Source organism: Fusarium mangiferae (assembly GCF_900044065.1).
Source record: "Fusarium mangiferae strain MRC7560 genome assembly, contig: FMAN_scaffold004, whole genome shotgun sequence".
Taxonomy (NCBI): domain Eukaryota; kingdom Fungi; phylum Ascomycota; class Sordariomycetes; order Hypocreales; family Nectriaceae; genus Fusarium; species Fusarium mangiferae.
Genome location: NW_024573924.1, coordinates 301,944 through 321,398, shown reverse-complemented (window position 1 = coordinate 321,398; position 19,455 = coordinate 301,944). Strand labels below are relative to the sequence as shown.

Genomic DNA, 19,455 nt, shown 5'->3' with positions numbered 1-19,455 from the left:
TTGACGAACAACAGGTGCGCTTATTCCAAGAGACAATTCAAGAAAAGCTGAACCCATCAAGAAAAGGATGATGCTCTATGTGCCGAGACGAATGACGCCACCATGACCTGAACAATCCATGGCTGATGTTGCTGTTGATTTCTTCTATCCATCAATAGGTAACTGGGTTGTAGTACAGCAAGCAATTGAGTTGTGATGGATGGAGCTCGTGTTTCCAGACTGTTGGATTCAGTCCAATGGAGCCACTTACCAACTCAGGCAAGTAAATAAAAGTTATCCGCTGAAAGCCGTTCAATGTGCCTTGTTAGCTTGCTTGGCTTGGTTAAGTTGGGTCTGTTGTAGTGAGGCATTTTCTGTCCCTCGTCAACTCTCAAGCGGAGCCTGTTTCTGTCGCACCGTAACTACCGTCCTCATCCATACAAACAGTACAGTGCAGATGCATATGTCCTCTCATTATGCCCTGGCCTTGTACGTGTCAGGTCTTGCACTTGCAGCGGGTCTCGAGTCTGGAACATCGTGGGCGTTAGCATGGCAGCTTTCGCCAAGCAATTGACCAAACAAGAGGAGCATTTCATGTCTGCCTGCACCTGGACAACGTGAATGATCATGGCCTGAGGGTTCACAATTGATCTGACAAGGGGGTTGTTTCTTTGGTAGCACCTCTTTTGCGTCTTCGAGCTGGTCTGACATCAAGGAAGTGTCACAGGGCTGAGCGACAATGTCATACCTGTTTGTGCTCCGAAAAAACGTGAGAGCTCAATGTATGCAAGGCATCGAAACAACGCCAGGTCCATTGCATCAGCGTGGGATGTCAAGGGCCCTGCAGTTGTCAACCGGCAGCGAGACGCCGCGTCGACAGGTCGACAGATCCAATGTCAAATTGAACGACGATAGCGTCGTGTAAGCTAACCACGGGCGGACCGACATTGGCCACGGATGCACACTCCCTCCTGGTCGTAGCTGGCACAGTTATCTCAACTGGATCTAACTTCGGACCACGCGCTATCAGTAACTGTTCTCGGCTTCACCTTTCAGATGCGAGCCGTACCTAAGCTTTCTTTTGACTTTTGTGTATCATCAACAGCAAGAGCTGAGATTGACTTGGTCTTTACCGTCCTAGGTGTAGTACGTCTCGACCTAAGGAGAGAGATCGAAAAGGTGTGGCAAGATCCGGCATTTGCTTAGATCTTGAAGGTGACTTATTAGACTATTTGGGCCTAGCCATCTTGAGGGTGTTGCGATGTTCAAGCCAATCGACGTGATAATCCATGGGCTCATGCAAGTCTTATCCGCCACTGTTTGGTGCACGATGCAAACCTTTCTGTTTCGAAATCCAATGAACAGATATTTGCGGGCCAACGGGGCCAAGAACGCAACCTGTCTCGGACTTCAACGCCGTGATCAGGTAATTGTCGTTCCCGTTGACGTTTGTTCAAATGGAGTTTCTTGGTGTCCCTCCTGCCTGTATGGCATGACAAGTTCATGGATAAATTTGTAGGTCCTTGACTAGGATTCGCATCCATTATGAGAGTACCCCGATAGGACAGAAGAATCTTTGTCGACGAGCCTGGATTGAAGTACAAATGACCATTCGTAGGACCTTGAGACCGGCTATAAAAGTCACGAGGTAAAAGCCGGCTTGTTGATGCAGACTACTGTTCGTTAGCTCAGATGTAAATGCAAGTGCCTGGGATATCGGCATGTGTGATAATGATGGCAGCGGAGTCAATACTGGAGAGAGCCACTTCATATCATGGGAATGTGGTAACCGAGGATAGAGAGAGCACTTGAGGTTTGTCGCTGTGCTTTAATTTCTTGTGCCATGGTGTCGTTTATAAGTATTGCGTGCTCACAACTGACGTCTTCGCACCTACAACAACATCCAAATCCTCTGATTTCAGCTGATATGAGGCGGATCGTGCCTTCAGCTTGAGTGCCCTCACGTGTCGGTAAGTGTCTGGGATCGATTCTCATGATGACGAGATTCATGGCTAACGTAGAGGATAAGAACCACGTGTAACAGCATGCTCCAGCATGGTCTTCAGTGTTTGTCACTCGATGAGCTGGTGGTGAGGTACCCTTGATGAAGTTTCTGTTGGTCAGGCATCAGTATCTGATCAGAGCCCTCTTGCCCAATTCATCAAGACCCTTGTAAAAATGCCTTGCTTGGCATCTTGAAGCAATCGACTCTTTGGGCTTGATGATCGACCCTTGCCAAAAAGTAAAAGTGATTTGCAAAGCACGTTCGGCAGATCACCATTAAGGCTACGGTGAAGGCAGAATTAAGGTAGAATTAAACTTAACCCATGGACGATGTAGCAGCCTCCGTTCGCCAAGCACCTCCGGTGCGGTGGCCCAAATTGCCAAAGTGAACCATAGACTCAGAACACTCTATGTGCCGTGTTTGAGTCAATGTGAGAAGTTCGAGAACTCGACTTGACAGCCTCACAATTGAACCTTGGCCCCTGATCAGCATCAAACCTGAATACCAAGACCTTAGTTCGAGTCCGTCAAGGCATCGCAATTATCAGCACTGCCATCGGGCACGGGCCGACAGAAACTCAGTTTGAATTAGAAACGACCGTCGATCGTGAGTTGTAACTCAACGTGTACAAGACTTTGTTTCTTACACGCGGATAACCTACGGCCAAGACAGGATTAACGATACCCAATGTCCAATGAGCGATCAAGAGTGTGTTAGAGACACAAGAGACAGGGGACCGTGCCACGGGAGATCCAGGGATCAACTCCACTTCCTTGTCTCTCCGGGGCGCATATGACGCGCTCGTACCCGTGTCAGCCATCCCTGTCATGCAGAGGCGAGAAAGATGGCTTGAATGGTGTGGCCTGGGGTGGGCGTGGAATGGAGATCCCGCACCGGACCGGTTTTGGAGGAGCTCGCGACCTTTAGTACGCGCTTCCGGGTTTATAAAACCACGAGATCATTCAACCTCGAAAGAACAGCCGCTGCAGGCGCGTGTGAATACGACGATAGAGTCATAGCCTTCCTGAGATCGTGAAGGGCGGGACAGGATTCCACCAACTATGAGTTGTGATTGAAGGCGAGCTAGGCAGCCCTAGAAAGGTCCCTTGATTCGCTGCGCTGGTCAAGATCTCAGTGTTGAGGGCTGCCAGAACAGGGGGAGACATTGACGGCCTTGGCGACAAGGGACTTGAAATGCCAGACAGTGCAGATATCCTTGTTGTGAAGCCAGATTTGCGGTGCGACCTCTGCGTCCCCTTGGTTCGCGAATATGTGGAAATTTTGATGACCATCATTTCCTGTTTTCATTATATGTTCAGGTCAAATGCCTGAAGAACCTTCCTTATTATTTCTGGCTTGCTTAGAGAGATCACAGAGACACAGACCGACACTTCGTCACGCCAGGGGGCTTCCCGAAATCCAATTTGCGCTTAATCAAATCCCATGCGATTTGCGTTGCACATAAGGAAACGTAAATGCCGCTTGTTATGTCTATCAACGCCGATCAGGCGTGACAGGTATGAGTTAGAATTCAAGCTTACTTTGAATAATCTCAAACCGCCGCGCAACTTGTCTTACTTGTGCGTCACTTTGAGGCGCAATCGCAATGCAGCGAGAGCTTTGACGGAGAAGGACGCGCATACACAGATTTGTGTCAAAGGACATTCGTCGTCCGGCTACACAGCAGCACCTTGCGTGCGCGTCTCTTGCGAAGTTGAACAGGGGGTACTGCATACAGGATTGACGAAATGAAGGCGATCACTGTCGGCAGATTGAAACCAAACCGGAGGGAATGGCACTGATCGCAGCTTCTGACATCGAGAGAAGACCACTGAAGATATGTTGGTCTAAACTTCAGATGAGATAGCTCCGGATAGCGAACCGGGATTTTCGCATGATCGGAGGCACGTTGACCGGATAAGCGCCGTCCAATGTCCGATGTCAGAGCCGCAACGGCAGGCAGAAACTGGGCTGATTTCGACAACCGTGGTGTTGCGGATGAAAGGATATGTCTGATTGCGGCTCTTGGGTGTCGAAGTGACCAATCCTAGCCAAGATCCGGCACCAAGACTCATGATTTGCATGCAAATGCAGTCGAGGTCGAAGTTGAGGGTTGTTGATTAGTCACACTCAATTCTGGCTCTGTGGAAAATGCTGGCCTTTCTGCTCTTGATGAGAACTGCCGTCTCTCCCGAGCAATTCCAATCAACGGCTTGAGGCGCTTATCCTGGTGGATTTCGATGCTGCCCTTGCCCTGAGTGGTAGCAGTGCAGCCGGCTATAGAGGACCGAGAGACCTATAATTAAAATTCCCAGGCTCCGTTTCATGCTCTCCGTCGACTCAGGCGAGGCGACAGAGCGGGTACTAACTAGTGGTGCAGGTTTTGTCCGCGGTCGGTACCCCATAGAATCCCATTATCCTTCAATTGAGTGTCCTAGGAGAGCATAACTTGAATACAATCGTGGGTTATACTCTTAATTAGGCCATCATAACTTCCTCAAATCATAGGCTAGTTTTATCCAAAATACCTTGCCTCTTGTGCAAACCCCTGGAACATAAACCCGCGGCTTGCGTGGGGCTTTATTTTTTGGTAACAACCTATGCAGTGGTCCAAGTCGGTCAGCTAAATTGGCTTTGAATGATGGCTGAAATTGGCTCAAAGGCACGCGAGCTCGCTGACATGCCGCAAGGGGTTGAAGGAGAAACTTGACATGGCATTCAGCCATTGCACCGCCAGTTGCTGACGCCAGATTCGTTCCCTTTCGAGGCCGGGCGAGACAGGGCTGGGGAGAGGCGCGGGATTATTGACTGCTTGCGCCTTGTTCAGGAGACGGTAACCCTAATGATTTGCTGAGGGCAGAAACACGAATGCTTCATGTGGAGATCCATGATACGTGGAAGATCGTCACAAAGGGCGAGCATTGAGCACGAGACACGAGTATTCATCATGGAATTGACCGCTGTTCCTGATTGAATTCTCGATGATGTAACTGGATTATTTGAGGAGCTGGAAGATTATGAGTCCTGTTGTGCAGCGTCACGATCGCTTTTTGAAAAGTCTTGGCTGTAACAGGGTCTCGGGCAGATAGTTGCTCTGGAATTGCATGGGGTTAGGTTAAACTGAGACGACGAGACAAGATCTCAACAAACAAGATTTCGAGACAGAAAATTCGGTGACTGGTTTTGGCGATGTTCAAGATGCAACAAAGTGGTCGTAATAGCTCAGTTCGTTACTCAAAGGCAAGTTCATGATGCTTTTGCACTTATTCATGATGTTTGAAGATTTTGGCACTCGAGACGATTGCGCTTACACCAGATTTGGTTGGCGGTGGAGCCGATGCAGGTAATTGGTCAGTGGCTGTCGCACTTGCACTTTCACTCTAGAGCCAGGACAGCGAACCGCTCACTCCAAGGGACCCCAGATGGGGAAAGAGAGGCCGGGTCAAGGTGAGCGGGCCAATGGGAGAACACAGAAAACTGGCCGAATTGCTCGCCGAGGCTTCTCAGCAGGTACGGTACAACATTGATTTGATGGCGCCTGCATCGTCATTTGATTAGTGGGAGCTTCCAGATGTCTCGAAGATTCAGGAGAGCAGTTGCGCACCTGTGTTTCTTCAGAAGCCAAAGGAAACATCGAAATAAACTATTATTAGGTCTCCCGCTGCTGCTTGCTGTATGGTCGAGGCACTGCGGCTCTAGAACCCAAAAGGCAGCTGCTGTCATCAAATGGATCAGGTACTGTAAACAAGAGGCTCAGGGCAGGGCAGGCCAGACGAGAAAACTTTGGCATCACTAAACTCGGTGACAAAAATACTGACGTAAGTTATCAGCATAAGCTCAGAGGCTCTCTGAAGGATTTTTTTTTGGTATCTAATCCAGTGCCAGGGCCAGGGCCGACTCAGGAGCACTGGACCTCAGTAATGCAGATGCAGAGACAGAACCTGGAAAAATGGGGCACTTCGGTCATCGTGAAGGGAAAGACAGCTAGCCAAGCTTTTTCCACGGCTCACCCACGCATAATTTCCGTGTTGGCGCCTCTACTTTACCACTGCTGGAATTATGGCATATCTTGAAGTTGGCCTGTGATCTCCAATCTGGGAATTCCCGTAGCCTTTGTTAATATCTCGGGCTGTCCATCAGAAGAATTGCCTTTGCTATCTGGTCTTGCGCCTACGTCGTTGCAGAATTCCGCACTCTCGCCGCACCCCCTTGGTAACTGGGCTGCATCTTTATGGGTAAAAGGCGATTCAAGTCACCCACTGGGTCGCATAAGATGTGGATTTTTAGTAGATAAATCACGCACTGTGCTTATATGTACGTACTTTACAAGGTCCGACGGAGCAAAATGGACCAGTCAAGTTTCGTTTATCTATCCAAGGGTTCCATGGACGGGATTAATAAACCAGAGGACACTTAATTATTGTTGATTGCTGCTGTCCTCTTGATGAAGCAAGCAGTTGATGATCTGGATAACTCAACGATATCAATTCTCGGCCTCTTTCTCCGTATCCCGATCTCCAAAAACAAATACCTTAACCCCCCACTCACACACACATGAACCATTTTTCTCTACCCCAACCCAAGCAGAGTCACCTGCATGTAAATCATTGCATCCAATACAGAATCAGTCAAAGTTTTTGGCTTTGGCTTTGTGTGTCTATCTGTACGTACATTCGATACTGTACATGCATATCGCTTCAGCACTCGGACGAGAAAGCGAGAGTGTGAGAATGAGAGTATGCGCACGCCCCTCCCCATGGCCCATCCACATCCACATCCACATCCATATCCTGACCCTTGTCCATGTTCCCCACGTCGAGTTGTGGTCTGTGATCCACCTTGAAGCTTTGCCCAAGAAAGAGTGGAGCGTTCCTTAGTTCGGTTTGGCTCTGGTGGGCTGGGGATAGACTGGCGACTGGTGAAGGGACCGAATTGATCGACTGCACCGAGTAAGTAATAGTGTAGCAGCTTCATAACTTGTACGGACACAAAAGACAAGCTGCGCGCTTTTTTTTCCTGCTCGTCTCCTTACTTCAGCTTTCCCTCTCCTTTATTAGCTTTTATTTAAACATCTTTCTTTCCCTTATTTATATATCCTTAAAAGGGAAAACAGAATCTTGTCGATCGTGCTGCTCCTTTGCTTCACTCTCACGGTCATAATCACCCGGCTACTACTTTTGATGCCGCCCCCTCCACGTCTTCATATCCTCCTACGACCAAGTCGACGTCCCATGTGGTTTCTCTAGCATCCCATCCAACAATCGTGGGAGATCATACAACGAACAACAACGTGGTTGAAGACAATAGAGAATAGTCAATGTTCAATTGAAGACCGACAAACGGACACCGAACCCCGTTTGAATCACATCGACAGTCGACAAGCATCCGTTCTAGGCTTACACGGGCACGAGATCTTGATCAACTCAGTCAAAGGCCCCGGTATAATCGACCGTTACAATCTATCAGTTGTCAACTTTTGAGAAAAAACCACCATACGCTTGAACGCAACACCTTTTTCTTGATCACGGTATTCTACAGCAACCTCGTGGCTATTCCTCTGGGTTAAAGTCTCCTGCCAAGATCGCAAATCTTGGATACCATTTCGCCGCAACGATTCGGTAGTGCCGTCAAGCGTTTCTCGCATTTTGCCGACGAACCAACCACAGACGCCATTTGCCCAGCGACAGAAGCACAACACAGCACTCTAGTCGCTGTACCGTCCCCATCACTCAACTGACCCCAATCCTTGGATGGGTGTGTGGCTCTGACTTACAGCTCTTGGTCCCTCGCTTCTGTTAGTGACCAGCTGCCCTCCCCCAATCGACAGCACCTGCTCTGTACTTTAGGCGCCGCCTGTACACCGAAGCTCTGTACCCCTCTATTCGACACCGTCGCCATTCACTGCAAGCCCCGTCCGAGATAAAACAGCAGAAGCGCCCTCAAGGCTCAATCTCGCTATTTCTCAGCACCGGACTTCGAAAAAGATGGGCATTATGGCGGCACTCTCGGCCCCAAGGGCCATGGTAGCACCCCACCAGCACCAACCACAGGGACCCTCCACCCTCGTCACAGGTATGGACATACAATTCTCTTCCTGTTGTTCGTCTCTGTAATCAACTGTTTCTCTCCTTGATTTGCCTCTTTCCATCCTCACCCAAACCCATCTGGGCAAGCATTGCCCATCCATTCGCCCGTTTCAAGTCAAGCCTATTCCTTTTTTCTATCCCCCCCCTCGTGTTCATGTCTTGGGTTTCTCTTTGATGAGCAGCAACTCGTTTCATTTCACTTCACTTGATTGTTTCTCCGCTTTTGTCTTCTCGCATTCATTTCGTCATTCCCACGTCCACCGGAAGCGAGAAGTCTCTCCATCTCCGTGGACCCTGCGCCGCGGACCAAGCTGCAAGCTGAGTAGTGACGCGATAAACGTGGGACCTGCAACTGAAGCTAGACTTGGCTGAATCAGATCGGCTTTGAGCGACGGCTTTTGTCAGTGGGCTTGCACTTTTCTACTTTGTTATTTGCTGAGAAAGCAAAGGCAAAGAAAGGGCAAAATAAAAAGAACAAAGCAAACAGCGGCAATTGGATGGATGCAACCAGAAGGTTGGGTTTCTTCGGACATTCGCCATTTGTCTATTTCCATCACCATTTCCCCATTATAATTCCGTCAATGTCACTGTCACTGTTACTGTCACTTGTCACTTGTCACAGTCACTTCCCCTTCGCTGTGCCTTGTTGGGCTGAGCCTAGACTTTACAAATTCATGACATTTGCTGAGCCTTGGCACACTTTGGGGGTCTCGGTCCAGTTTAATTGTTTTGCTGCATGATCACTCGTTCTTGTTCCCTCTTACTCATAACTCACGTTCCATTCTATTTCTGCCTCATGCACCCCCCGGTTGATCCATAGTTTCCCTAGCCTTGTCCCATGTCAACCCGAACCCTGCAACTGCAACTTCTCCAACATCAAGATCAAGTCATCCCTGCCTGCTGACGTCTTTTTGCTTGCTCCCGCCACAGATAAAAGTACCTCATCCTCTACCTTTGGCCCAAACCAGTTCCAGTCCCTATCGTCGCCTCGCGAATATAGTACCGACCTTACTGAATCAATTGTCCTAGAAGAAGGTGGTGAATCTGGAAGCGAATCCGCCGCCGAACCCGTTACACCTGTTAGTGGTCGCCAGTCCCAGGACTTCACCCTTCAGAGCCAGGACCTGCAGGACCTCCAAAATCTGCAGTCTTACCAGACAGCTTCAGCCACATCTTCAGGAGTTGTACCTATCGCGATCCCCAACTCGGTCAACCCCAACAAAGGAACATATATATCACAATCCGTAAATAACAGCCGCCCTCCTACTACCTACGAACCAAGTACTCCCAGAGCAACAGAACCTGAGCCAGGCAGTTCTCTCACCCGTCAGTCAACCCGAGGTTCCATCTCCACCTCGAGTTTCAAGCGCACCATGTCGAGCTTCTTCCGCCGATCTAATTCCCATGTTAAAAACGATTATATACCTTCGGAATCTGCAACACCCTCCGTCGTGTCCGCACCAACGGAGCCTCAAACAAATGGCCAACCACGTGCTGCAGCTCGCCGTCGTTTCTCCATGAACCGCTCTTCTGCAACTACTCGTTCCAACTCACCCCCTTCGCCTAGCGACAATGGATTGGAAATGGCTCCCGCACACCGCGAACGTGACTCTGACAAGTCTCTTCCCAGCCAAGGAGACTTCAAGAAGAACCGTGCATCGACTGGTCTGACTCTGCGTGGCCGAGCAATTAACTTCGTTGGCGCTCACAACTCCAGCCGAGGAACCGGACACAAGCGTCCCGAATACTCCCGCAGAGCCAGCAGCTATGACGGTAGCCGACCCAGCACCCCTCTCCCACCTCCTGCGGAAGGCGACGAGACAATGTACCCACCCGAACGAAGTGTCTGGCCTCTACCTCCTGACTCCGGTACCGGTGCCAAGGCTCGACGCATGAGTTTAAGCCTCCCTGATGATTTCGCTGTGGACGTAGCTGAGCTACAGAACGAATTCGAATACCAGCGCAAGTTCCTCGGCCGTCATGGCAAGCATCTTGGCAAGGGAGCGGCTTCTAAGGTTACCCTCATGATGCGAAAAGGTTACCCAGAAGAGCTCTACGCCGTCAAGGAGTTCCGCGGCAAATCGCACCGGGAAAGCCAACAGGACTACGAGAACAAGATCAAGTCAGAGTTCAGCATTGCGAAGAGCTTACATCACCCCAATATTGTTGAGACTTTCCGCCTATGTACCGATCACGGGCGATGGAACCATGTCATGGAATATTGCTCGGAAGGTGATCTTTTCAGCTTGGTCTCCAAGGGTCATCTCAAGGGCGATGACCGGAAGAAGGACCGCATGTGTCTCTTCAAGCAGCTTATTCAAGGTGTCCATTACTTGCATGCCAATGGCATTGCCCATCGTGACATCAAGCTTGAGAACCTTCTGATCACCAAGGACAGTAAGCTCAAGATTACCGATTTTGGTGTATCGGAAGTTTTCTGTGGTACTCACCCCGGTCTTCGTGAAGCTGGTGGACAATGCGGCCGTAACATGAGCGGCGAGATCCGCCTTTGCTCACCTGGCATTTGTGGAAGTGAGCCTTACATCGCTCCCGAGGTCCTCGCCAAGAAGGAAAATTACGACCCTCGATCACTCGATGTGTGGAGTTCTGCGATTGTCATGATTTATCTCACCTTTGGCGGCGCCATCTGGTCCCGCGCTGTCCCAGGAGAGCTCCATTATGATAAGCTCGTCAAGGGCTGGGAAACATGGTATGGAAAGCACCCAGAGCCCGACGCCACTATCTCTGATACCGATTACCCCAAATGCTACGCCCTCGACGTGGGCATGTCCCCACCTGCTCTCCGCCGTCTTGTGCTACAGATGTTGAACCCTGATCCGCAAAAGCGTATCAGCATCGAGGACGTCATCCATAACCGCTGGCTGAAGAATGTCGAGTGCTGCCAGTTGGAATCCTACGATGACCCCGCTCTTCTCATTGATGCGACCAAGAAGGACAACACAGCAAACGGCAACAAAAAGATATTTTGCCACAACCATCTACCCCCGAAGGGCACTGGCTCACACTCGCTGGGCAAGATGCCAGGCCAGCCGGGCTACTAGACGACTTAATGACTGATGGAACGACATTTGAAATGTCCTACAAACACTAAACAACTATTTCTTTGATAATAAGAGCAACATTGGATTTGTGCGCCTATAACTTTTGCATTCACCTACATTGGCGTTGGGGTCAAGCTGGCCATGGATGATGGTCTAGGCCTACATGGTTTGGAGTTGGTGAATTTCTGTCGCTTCTTTTCTTTTACACTCCAACCTGTACATAGTATACAACCTTTTCCCCATTTTCGTCGGATGACGACGCACTACAGCCGACGAGGGTGGGGGATGGATGTCTTACAAGCAAAGCAGACTTAATACCCCCCCGAAGAAACAGTCTCTTGCTCTTTTGGAATCTGATGGATAATGGATATTTAACATGCCATTGGTCTGCAGATGGACAGAAAAGTCGGGTAGAAGGATGACCATGGGGGTTTATCACTTCACCCGTTTATTCTTTTCTATGAAGTTTTGGATTCAAAGATGCGCGCGACCCCCTTGAAGATTGTTTATTCATACAAGTATCACGTACATATGTATACGGACGTATGTATATATGGGCTTGCTGCTCTGGTGCTACGACGCCACTGCTACCAGTCTTTTCTGCGAACTAGCACAATAGACTTGCATTCTTTGTTTATTCAATCATTGTTTACTCCAGCCTCGGTTCGTGTTGAGTATCCATAAAAGAAGGGCCGTCTTCGGTACCACTTGGTGTTGTGGCCGCGACATTTGACGTCTTTATCAGGTGCTTTGACGTCTCTGAGATAGCGGTTATCAATCGCCTGATGGTTGAGTAAGAGCATTATCTAGATTTACAGGGATTGAAGCGAGATCTATTTACTAGAAGGATGATGGAAGCAAGCATTCCACTTGTTGATATCGTAGCACGTTATATCACATGTCGTTACTGTAAGAATGATTATTTACCCGGCAATTTGGGACAGATGAGTACATACTCCTCCCTCTGTGGCGTGTGCGGACGCGCCGATGCTGGGGGCTGGGAGTTTTCGGTGTTACATATCCAGAAGCGACGGAAAGCATCCCACGCGATATGCACGCATGTCTCATGACGACGATGTTCATACTGTATTAGCCATGACCAAAGCGAAGTCGGGATGAGCGATATATTGGCTTGGATATGATGTTGGAGCGGTCTCACCGCTGATCGATAGTAGCAGCGAAAGTGGAAATGTCACAGGGCCTCATTGGACTTGGGAACAAAGGTGAGGCGTTGCGATGACGCTGAGCACTGGAAAGAATTGGTGATGCATTAGGACATGTGAATGTGAATGAGATTGAGAATGAGAGCAGTGCGTGACGCTAATACACCCTCACGATACGCCTCGCCGGTCGTCGTGGGTTTCCACTGAGTTTCACTGGTGTTGAGTGTCTGTTCCGGGTACCTGACTAAGGCTGAAGCCGTCATCAACGCAAAGGTTCTGGACAAAGTTGAGACACAGTGACAATCCCCCACGTGGTCAAGAGGATTTGACGGAACAGAGAGAGTCTCACGACCAGTGAGTGAGTGAGTGGGTGAGTGTCTGGCTCACTCACAAGCTCTGGCTTCAGATCACATTGCTCCCTTTGGAGCGGTTTAACATGCATGATCCGCGTGACCGGTCATGCTTAACACTTACTCCGGTTCACAACTAATGCAGCATCGCGGAAATAACGTGCCGAGCGAAACATGACAAGAACTGAGGCTGATGAAGCGCGACTACCGCGCTGCACGAGAGAGAACTGGCACACCGAAAGAAGCCTCCTCGGATATCAGTGCCGAGAAGCAGGAGGGCTGATTCGTGCCCGCATTGGAGATTCCGTGGGGGTGGAGGTGTTTTTCTTCTTTCTTTTTTGTTTGTGCTACCCACGGAGAAGTTGTGATTGTTGGGATGTTGGAGAATTGGAAGTGTCTTCCCCAGATGTAACACGAGGATCCTGGGGAAAAGAGGCTGGCTGAGAGGGATGGATGGGGGGAGTGAGAATAGAGAATAGATACGGAGTTTTGTGAAGGAGTCAAGATTCAAAGGCTACTTTAGCACTGCATATAGACTCTTGGTGGACGGTTACTTTGCAAAGTCTGAGCTTGATGGCGGGGAAGAAGAATAAACTTGCCGGGCCGTCAACTGTGGGAATGCGAAAATGATAGTGCTCACTTTTTGTGTAAGCTTAAAATGGAATGATACCCGATCTACTTTTAATATGAACTTCAGTACATATGTACTTTCGGCAGCCAAGAGCTTTCAAGTGCCGATGTGGGCGGCATTTGATATGGAGCACGGCCGACAGTGGGTCCGTCTCATCCCGGAGCTGACGGAGGCTAGGGGAGGAAAGAAAACACAGGACCTGAATCCTAAGTGACAAAAAGACTTAGGTGATACAGCCTAAGTTTAGGATGACTTTTGCTAAGTTTATTTTGACACCCTACAGCGAGGTTCGCTGTTTTCTTGCCCCCGAGGGGGAGGCAGACCGTTCCTTCCTCCGAGGAGTTTTTGCTCATCGGGGATTCGTCCAAGGATGATCTAGGAACTTTCTGAAATTCTGAGTACGTACTCCGTAGAGTAAATAAGTTTTTGTCCCGTCTCAAAATATATCCACCATCTGCCCCGTGTTCTATTCCTGAAACTATCGTCGAAATATCGGAATCCCCCTACAACCCGGCTCCGGTTCCTTAATTAAACCTTAATTTGCGCCCAGTTAAAGTTTCTCTGGCTTCTGGAAAACGTTTCAGATACACCGTCAACTGTCCAGATTAATAATTCCTCCAATGGCAGATATATATTTACGGGTGGAATAACCGACTCTCATTCCCAAAGTGGGATGTCTTGTTCAACTGCCGCGTATACAAGATTACCAACCTGGCCTGAAACGGAGCACCTACCGAATTACCCGATCTGAAAGACTGAAAAGGGTTTCTGTTCGAGATGTATATTAAGACGCTGTTGCATCGCAATAACATGGTTGGTACTGTAGCATTTTGTCTTCAAGTTACTACTGGCTAGTATCCGTTCATTTCTTTGTATTTCATTCATTCCTTTACCATTCGTATATACCGTTACTCGTTCACCATGCGTACCGCTGCATTCATTGCTCTTCTGGCCTCCGTGGTCTCTGCCTCTCCCTTCGGCCAACGCTCTCAGGTTCTCGCCAGAGCAAGCGAGACTTGCCCCGTCGTCTTCGACGGCCGAGTCCCTGCCAATGCCTCTCTGACCGACTTCGACACGGCGAATGGCGGCGGCTGGAACCCCTACAACCCCGGCTTCGTCAAGGGAAACAACATCTCCTGGTCCGAGATTCTTCAGCTTCCCAAGACCAAGACCAAGTCGCGCTTCGATACCGAGGCTGGTACCATCCCACTTGAGGTCACCATCAGCGACAAGAGTATCTTCATGAAGCAGCTTGGCTTCAGACGTGCTGGTCTGCAGTTCAACAAGGATAGCAATGAGGGCAGCCCTGGATCCAAGGGTGTAAAGACTCTGCACTTTAGCATCATGCAGGATGACAAGCGTCCTCTCAACCTTAGCCATGAGTACCTGGTAAGTGTTCTTTCAATTGTTATCAAGGTGGTTGATACTGACAAGAATAGAATGTCTGGCACGAGAAGGCCGATTTCTCCGGCAACCAGTTCCAGTTCCAAGCTGGTCAACTCATCGGACAGAACGGCACGGCTGCTACCTGGAAGCTTCTCGACCAGGACTTCAAGCTTCTCTGGGAGACTCCTATGCTCAAGAAGGTGTGGCAGAACTTTGCCATCACTCTCAACTACGAGAAGAAGTAAGTCTCTACCAACAAATATAGCATAACGATCGTATCTAACAATCATAGCACCATCCAAGCCTACTACTCCAAGGGTTGCAAGCCTCTCAAGGTCGCTACTCAGCCCATCGCCCGCAACTTGACCGGCCAGGGACAGTTCCAGATTGGTATCCTCAAGAAGCCTACTGGTACCGATGATGTTGCCAACTCTGGATTCCAGGAGGCCAACTTGAACGAGGGACTTATTTACGGCGGTATCTTCCTTGAGGACAGCGCGGATGGATGTGTCTCTCTCTAAGTTCTCGCTTGAGATGGATGGATGCTGCAGATGTTGTATGATAATAATGGTCTAGTTCTAGACTCCACGACATTACGTACCTACCGCTTGCAGGGGAATATATTTTTACGCATAGCATGCTGTTTTAAATGTCTATTCTGGTGTATGATATTCCTTAGCTGTGCCCAAGCTGTCGATGTGGGTTCCCTATGACCGCGCTCCATCGACATCTTTGAATGCACAGTAAAACAACCAGTAGAGTTGCATATATAAGCCAGTATTTATTTCGAGCGAGTAAAATAAGACCTTTTGCAAAAATGGCATCGAAATCCGGTTGGTAGTTGTAAAAAATCGGTCTTGTGCCTGTAAACCATGTCACGTGTTACGAAGCTGAAGCTCTGCTCTACGCAACATTTTCCAGTCTCGCCGTCAACTTCGAACGCGAGGAAGTCGGTGTTGCTCAGCACCCACGATAATGGCACCTTTCTCCTTGTATCAATTGTCAAACGCGAGCCGTAGACTTTCCTTGAGCCTTTTGCGCCACCACCAAAACAAACTTGCGGTCTCCAAACGACAACCTAGCCCTATTCGCCTCCTCGGTCTCCAACAACCAAGATATCTTCACACCGGTGACGATGCCAAGCCAGACGAAGCAACAAATATCAACAGCGACATTACTACTGGGGAGGGTATAGGAGCCCAGAACTCTATTGAGGCCAGAAACGAAGCGAAGTCAGACGAATCAATACATATCAGCAGCGATATTGCTGCCGAGGAGGGTATAGAAGCCTACAGCGCTGTCGAACCCAGCAACGAAGCGAAGCCAATTGTAGACGACTCAATCAAAAGTAGTAACCATGTTACTGGCGGCCAAGACGTTGGTGATAGTGATGCCCCGACCCCAGATCCAGGCCTTCTCTTATCCTCAGACCCAAGAGATGAGCTCAAGATTAAAGCAAGGCCATGGACCGAGGAAGAGTTGGCTCAGCTCGAAGAGTTCATCAAACGGCCATATTTCAGTATAGACTACATCGCAAGGCGGATGGACCGATATTTTCCCAGTGTCTTGGCCCAGCTCAGGCAGATGGAAGAACAGAAGGGAATCAAGCTACTGAGACGAAGCCGGCCCAAAACTCCATGGCAACATAATATGGATGCTACCCCAGAGCAAATCGCAATTTTCGAGGCGAAGCAAGACAAGGTGCAAAAGCATATGGAACACATTGTCGAAACACTCATGACCTTGCCAAAGACGGATCAGTGGGAGGAAATTCTCAAGTTGAAATCTGCCTCAGAATGGGCATCGGCCATCATGAAACTAATACCACTGCGAGTCTGGCACATCTTGGCCGCCGACAACCCGCCGACCGAGAGGGAATACGCGACCATACCAATGGTTGATCCGCCTAGCACGAACGGAGTGTTCGCCAAAATCTACAAACGCAGGTTATACATAGGCCTCCTTGACGCACCATTTGGCGTGCTGGCGCGCCCAGACCAACGGCACCCGGGATTGAAAGTCCCGTTGATTCCAGTGTCTTTAGAAATGACTAGGCAGCTTACCTACGAGCAAAAGGTTGAGCAGAGGTATGCACTTGGACTTGGCAGGGCAGCGCTTGCGGCATGGCTTGGGGCATATAAACACGACGTATCTCCTACTCTCCGCGAATTGTATGCCTGGTGGGAGAAGGATGTGGATTCGAGTTTGCACCCTTTTGGCTGGGTTCCTTATAACCCACTTGAGCGGACACTACTTCCTGTGGCGACGCCAGAGGAAAGTGCTGCTAAAAAGGCCAAACTTGAGGAGGAGTTGGAACGCAAGGCAGAGGAGAGAGGGGAGACGGTGAAGGAAGTGAAGAAGAGGTTATGGAAAGAAGCTACCAAGAAGGGAGCTTATGATGGTAAAGGGGGATTCTGAGGATCCAGACAAGAGTCATATGTACAAAAGTGTATAATTCGCCAGTTAAGAGTCAGCCGATAGGCGTTTAGGTATGATTAGAGACAATGAACTCGGTCATAACCTCCTGTTTCTTCCTGTTTCTCTTCATGATCCCCCCAACAGCACTCACCAGAACTGAGACCCGACTCCATACAAACTAAATGATGGGCGAGCTGGTGGGATCTCTGGGGACGATCGTGGGGTGCTTGTTACACGATAGTCGTCATTCTGGGGATCCAAATCACAAATGATTGACAGGTCATCGAGCAAGGATGACTTGCTGTAATATTTTGCCCTTGAGATCGGTTAGTGTATGAGAATTCAAGACTCTTATGACTTGCTTTATGATTGGTCCCCCAAAAAGTCGTGATATCACCTCCATGTCCTCGGTAAGTTTCAGGGGCATCTGCTTTCAGTGAAGTAATAATAGAGGGGAAAGTTATCTCCCTGATCTCACTTTCGAATCAGTCGTTTCATAAAGACCGTGGTTACTCCAGATCAACCGACACAATTGAGTGGCAATGGCACACAGTAGAGATGAGCACAGCTTACGACTTCCATGTTTTGTGATTGTTAATGATGGTCTACGTCTTGTTCTGGTGTAGCACAGCTGCGTAGGGGATATGCTTTACGTAAGGAGTAGCCAGTCATTATCCGCTCTGTTCTCCAAGCATACCCAGTTGTGTTTAATGTCCTATCAAGAGTTGAGACTTGTAAGATGCTCGTATTCTCTTTGCGTCAGTCTTAACTCCGCGTTTTGTATAACTCTGGCAGAGCCCCCTATTCCGGTACAAACACATCACCCCTCTCAACATCCTCGGCAGTCTCTCGTTGTGAGCTATAAGGAACAGGAACTGGTGGTGACACCCGTTCAAGACCTCCGCGTACTCGTCTGCGTTATGTGTTGGATGTATCGAGTTCTCCGCTTGAGATCTCGTGCAAGTATCTGAAATGCCTGAAAGAAAGGTTTACGAATAGCCAGGCCAGGCTACGAATGGACATGCGACGTTACCTTGGACGAAAAGGATTCATCAGTAACGAATACTTGGTTGAGAACGGCGATGGTATAGCAGGCAAAGAATCATCGCCATACTCCTACAACACACCAGTCTCAGGCCAAGAGAAGAGGCTTTTACGGCGTATCCGACTTCTTAGGGAGAAGCATTTAGATAGGGAAACAAAATCACGTTCTTAAAGGAAACACTCTCAAGACGTTGGCCCAAGTTGTACGTGCTGATGAGGTTATCGAACACCGCTTGGCTTCCAACCAAGGTCTCCAACATTAGGTGGGACTGGAGATAATCATACCTAAAGGCTTGATAGAAGATCAATATTCTCTAATTTTGCTATCTATTTACTCTACGTGACCTGTAGATGACCCGTGGTAGAAATTGAGGCTATGCTTTTCGAGGGCCTGCTAAATTGAAGCAAAGAAGTTTCTCATGCCAAAGCTCTTTCTGTCCATGCACTGACTGCGTCTCTCTCTTTCGTTCTTGATCCTCCAAAACAGGCTTCCATCATAACAGGCCCTCAGGTCATCCCTTTTCACGACTCCATCCTCCTGGAGAAGCACATATGTTGTCCACCACTCCATGAAAGCAAAGGTCCAACCAGCTGGATCTGCTGCACAGCGATCCTTCGCCCATAATCTCCATAGGTCATCATAATTCAAGCCTCCATCGCCTGATGTATCGAACCGCTGAAACATCTGCTCGAATCTCTCGTGGCTGAAGTTTCCATCAAAGTCAAAGATGCCTGTGTCAGAACCATGCTTGGCCTTGTGGATGTCATTGACATAGATGCGGAACAAGGGGTCAGGGAGCCAACAATGACCGAGGCGTGTTGGATATGAAAAGAAGATGGGGATGAGAAGAGAGCCTATTGAGAAGAAGAGGCCGAAGCCGAGCTCGCGGAAGCCGTTGTAGACGTCCCATGGGTTGATGATGCCGTCATTGTCGCGGTCCCAGAATTGAACGTGTTTCTGGAGAGGGCTGAGCCTTTCGTTCTCGTCTTTAGAGGTCATGGCCGGTTCTAGTTGTGCTTCATTATGATCTGAGCACACTTTGGCGTATGTGCTTTCGGTGTAGTCGTTGTAGAGCTTGTTGGACTCAGCCATTTTGGTGTCAGCACTTTTGTTTGTAGTCGAAAAAACACAGACACCAATTTCAATAGTGATAGTGTCATCAATAGATAATTGTCAAGTTGGATAGAAAAGCCATTGCAGTCTCATTATCATTAGGTATGCTGTGGCTAAAGTCCCCCTGAGACACCGTTTACGAGCAATTGACGTAATTGCAACACGCACATCTCGAGGCTTCCAACATGTGACTCTACCCATTCATGACATCAATCAA

General features: G+C 49.0%; 5 protein-coding genes across 5 annotated transcripts; 3 read left to right on the top strand and 2 right to left on the bottom strand.

Moving 5' to 3' along the window:
* Positions 1–3,660: 3,660 nt before the first annotated feature.
* FMAN_08680 (uncharacterized protein) lies at positions 3,661–4,059 on the bottom strand (the record flags this gene model as incomplete). The annotated part of the gene is made up of 2 exons (XM_041829437.1): positions 3,661–3,815; positions 3,867–4,059. 2 exons carry the CDS (start codon positions 4,057–4,059, stop codon positions 3,661–3,663), a joined length of 348 nt encoding a protein of 115 aa, XP_041680200.1.
* Positions 4,060–7,977: 3,918 nt separating this feature from the next.
* FMAN_08679 (uncharacterized protein) lies at positions 7,978–11,132 on the top strand (the record flags this gene model as incomplete). Its single annotated transcript, XM_041829436.1, has 2 exons — positions 7,978–8,056; positions 9,001–11,132. The coding sequence occupies 2 exons, from the start codon at positions 7,978–7,980 to the stop codon at positions 11,130–11,132; spliced, it is 2,211 nt and encodes a 736-aa protein (XP_041680199.1).
* A 3,065-nt stretch (positions 11,133–14,197) lies between these two features.
* On the top strand, positions 14,198–15,183 carry FMAN_08678 (uncharacterized protein; the record flags this gene model as incomplete). Its single annotated transcript, XM_041829435.1, has 3 exons — positions 14,198–14,665; positions 14,716–14,903; positions 14,955–15,183. 3 exons carry the CDS (start codon positions 14,198–14,200, stop codon positions 15,181–15,183), a joined length of 885 nt encoding a protein of 294 aa, XP_041680198.1.
* A 454-nt stretch (positions 15,184–15,637) lies between these two features.
* On the top strand, positions 15,638–17,080 carry FMAN_08677 (uncharacterized protein; the record flags this gene model as incomplete). Its single annotated transcript, XM_041829434.1, has 1 exon — positions 15,638–17,080. One exon carries the CDS (start codon positions 15,638–15,640, stop codon positions 17,078–17,080), a length of 1,443 nt encoding a protein of 480 aa, XP_041680197.1.
* Positions 17,081–18,518: 1,438 nt separating this feature from the next.
* On the bottom strand, positions 18,519–19,217 carry FMAN_08676 (uncharacterized protein; the record flags this gene model as incomplete). The annotated part of the gene is made up of 1 exon (XM_041829433.1): positions 18,519–19,217. One exon carries the CDS (start codon positions 19,215–19,217, stop codon positions 18,519–18,521), a length of 699 nt encoding a protein of 232 aa, XP_041680196.1.
* Between the last annotated feature and the right edge of the window lie 238 nt (positions 19,218–19,455).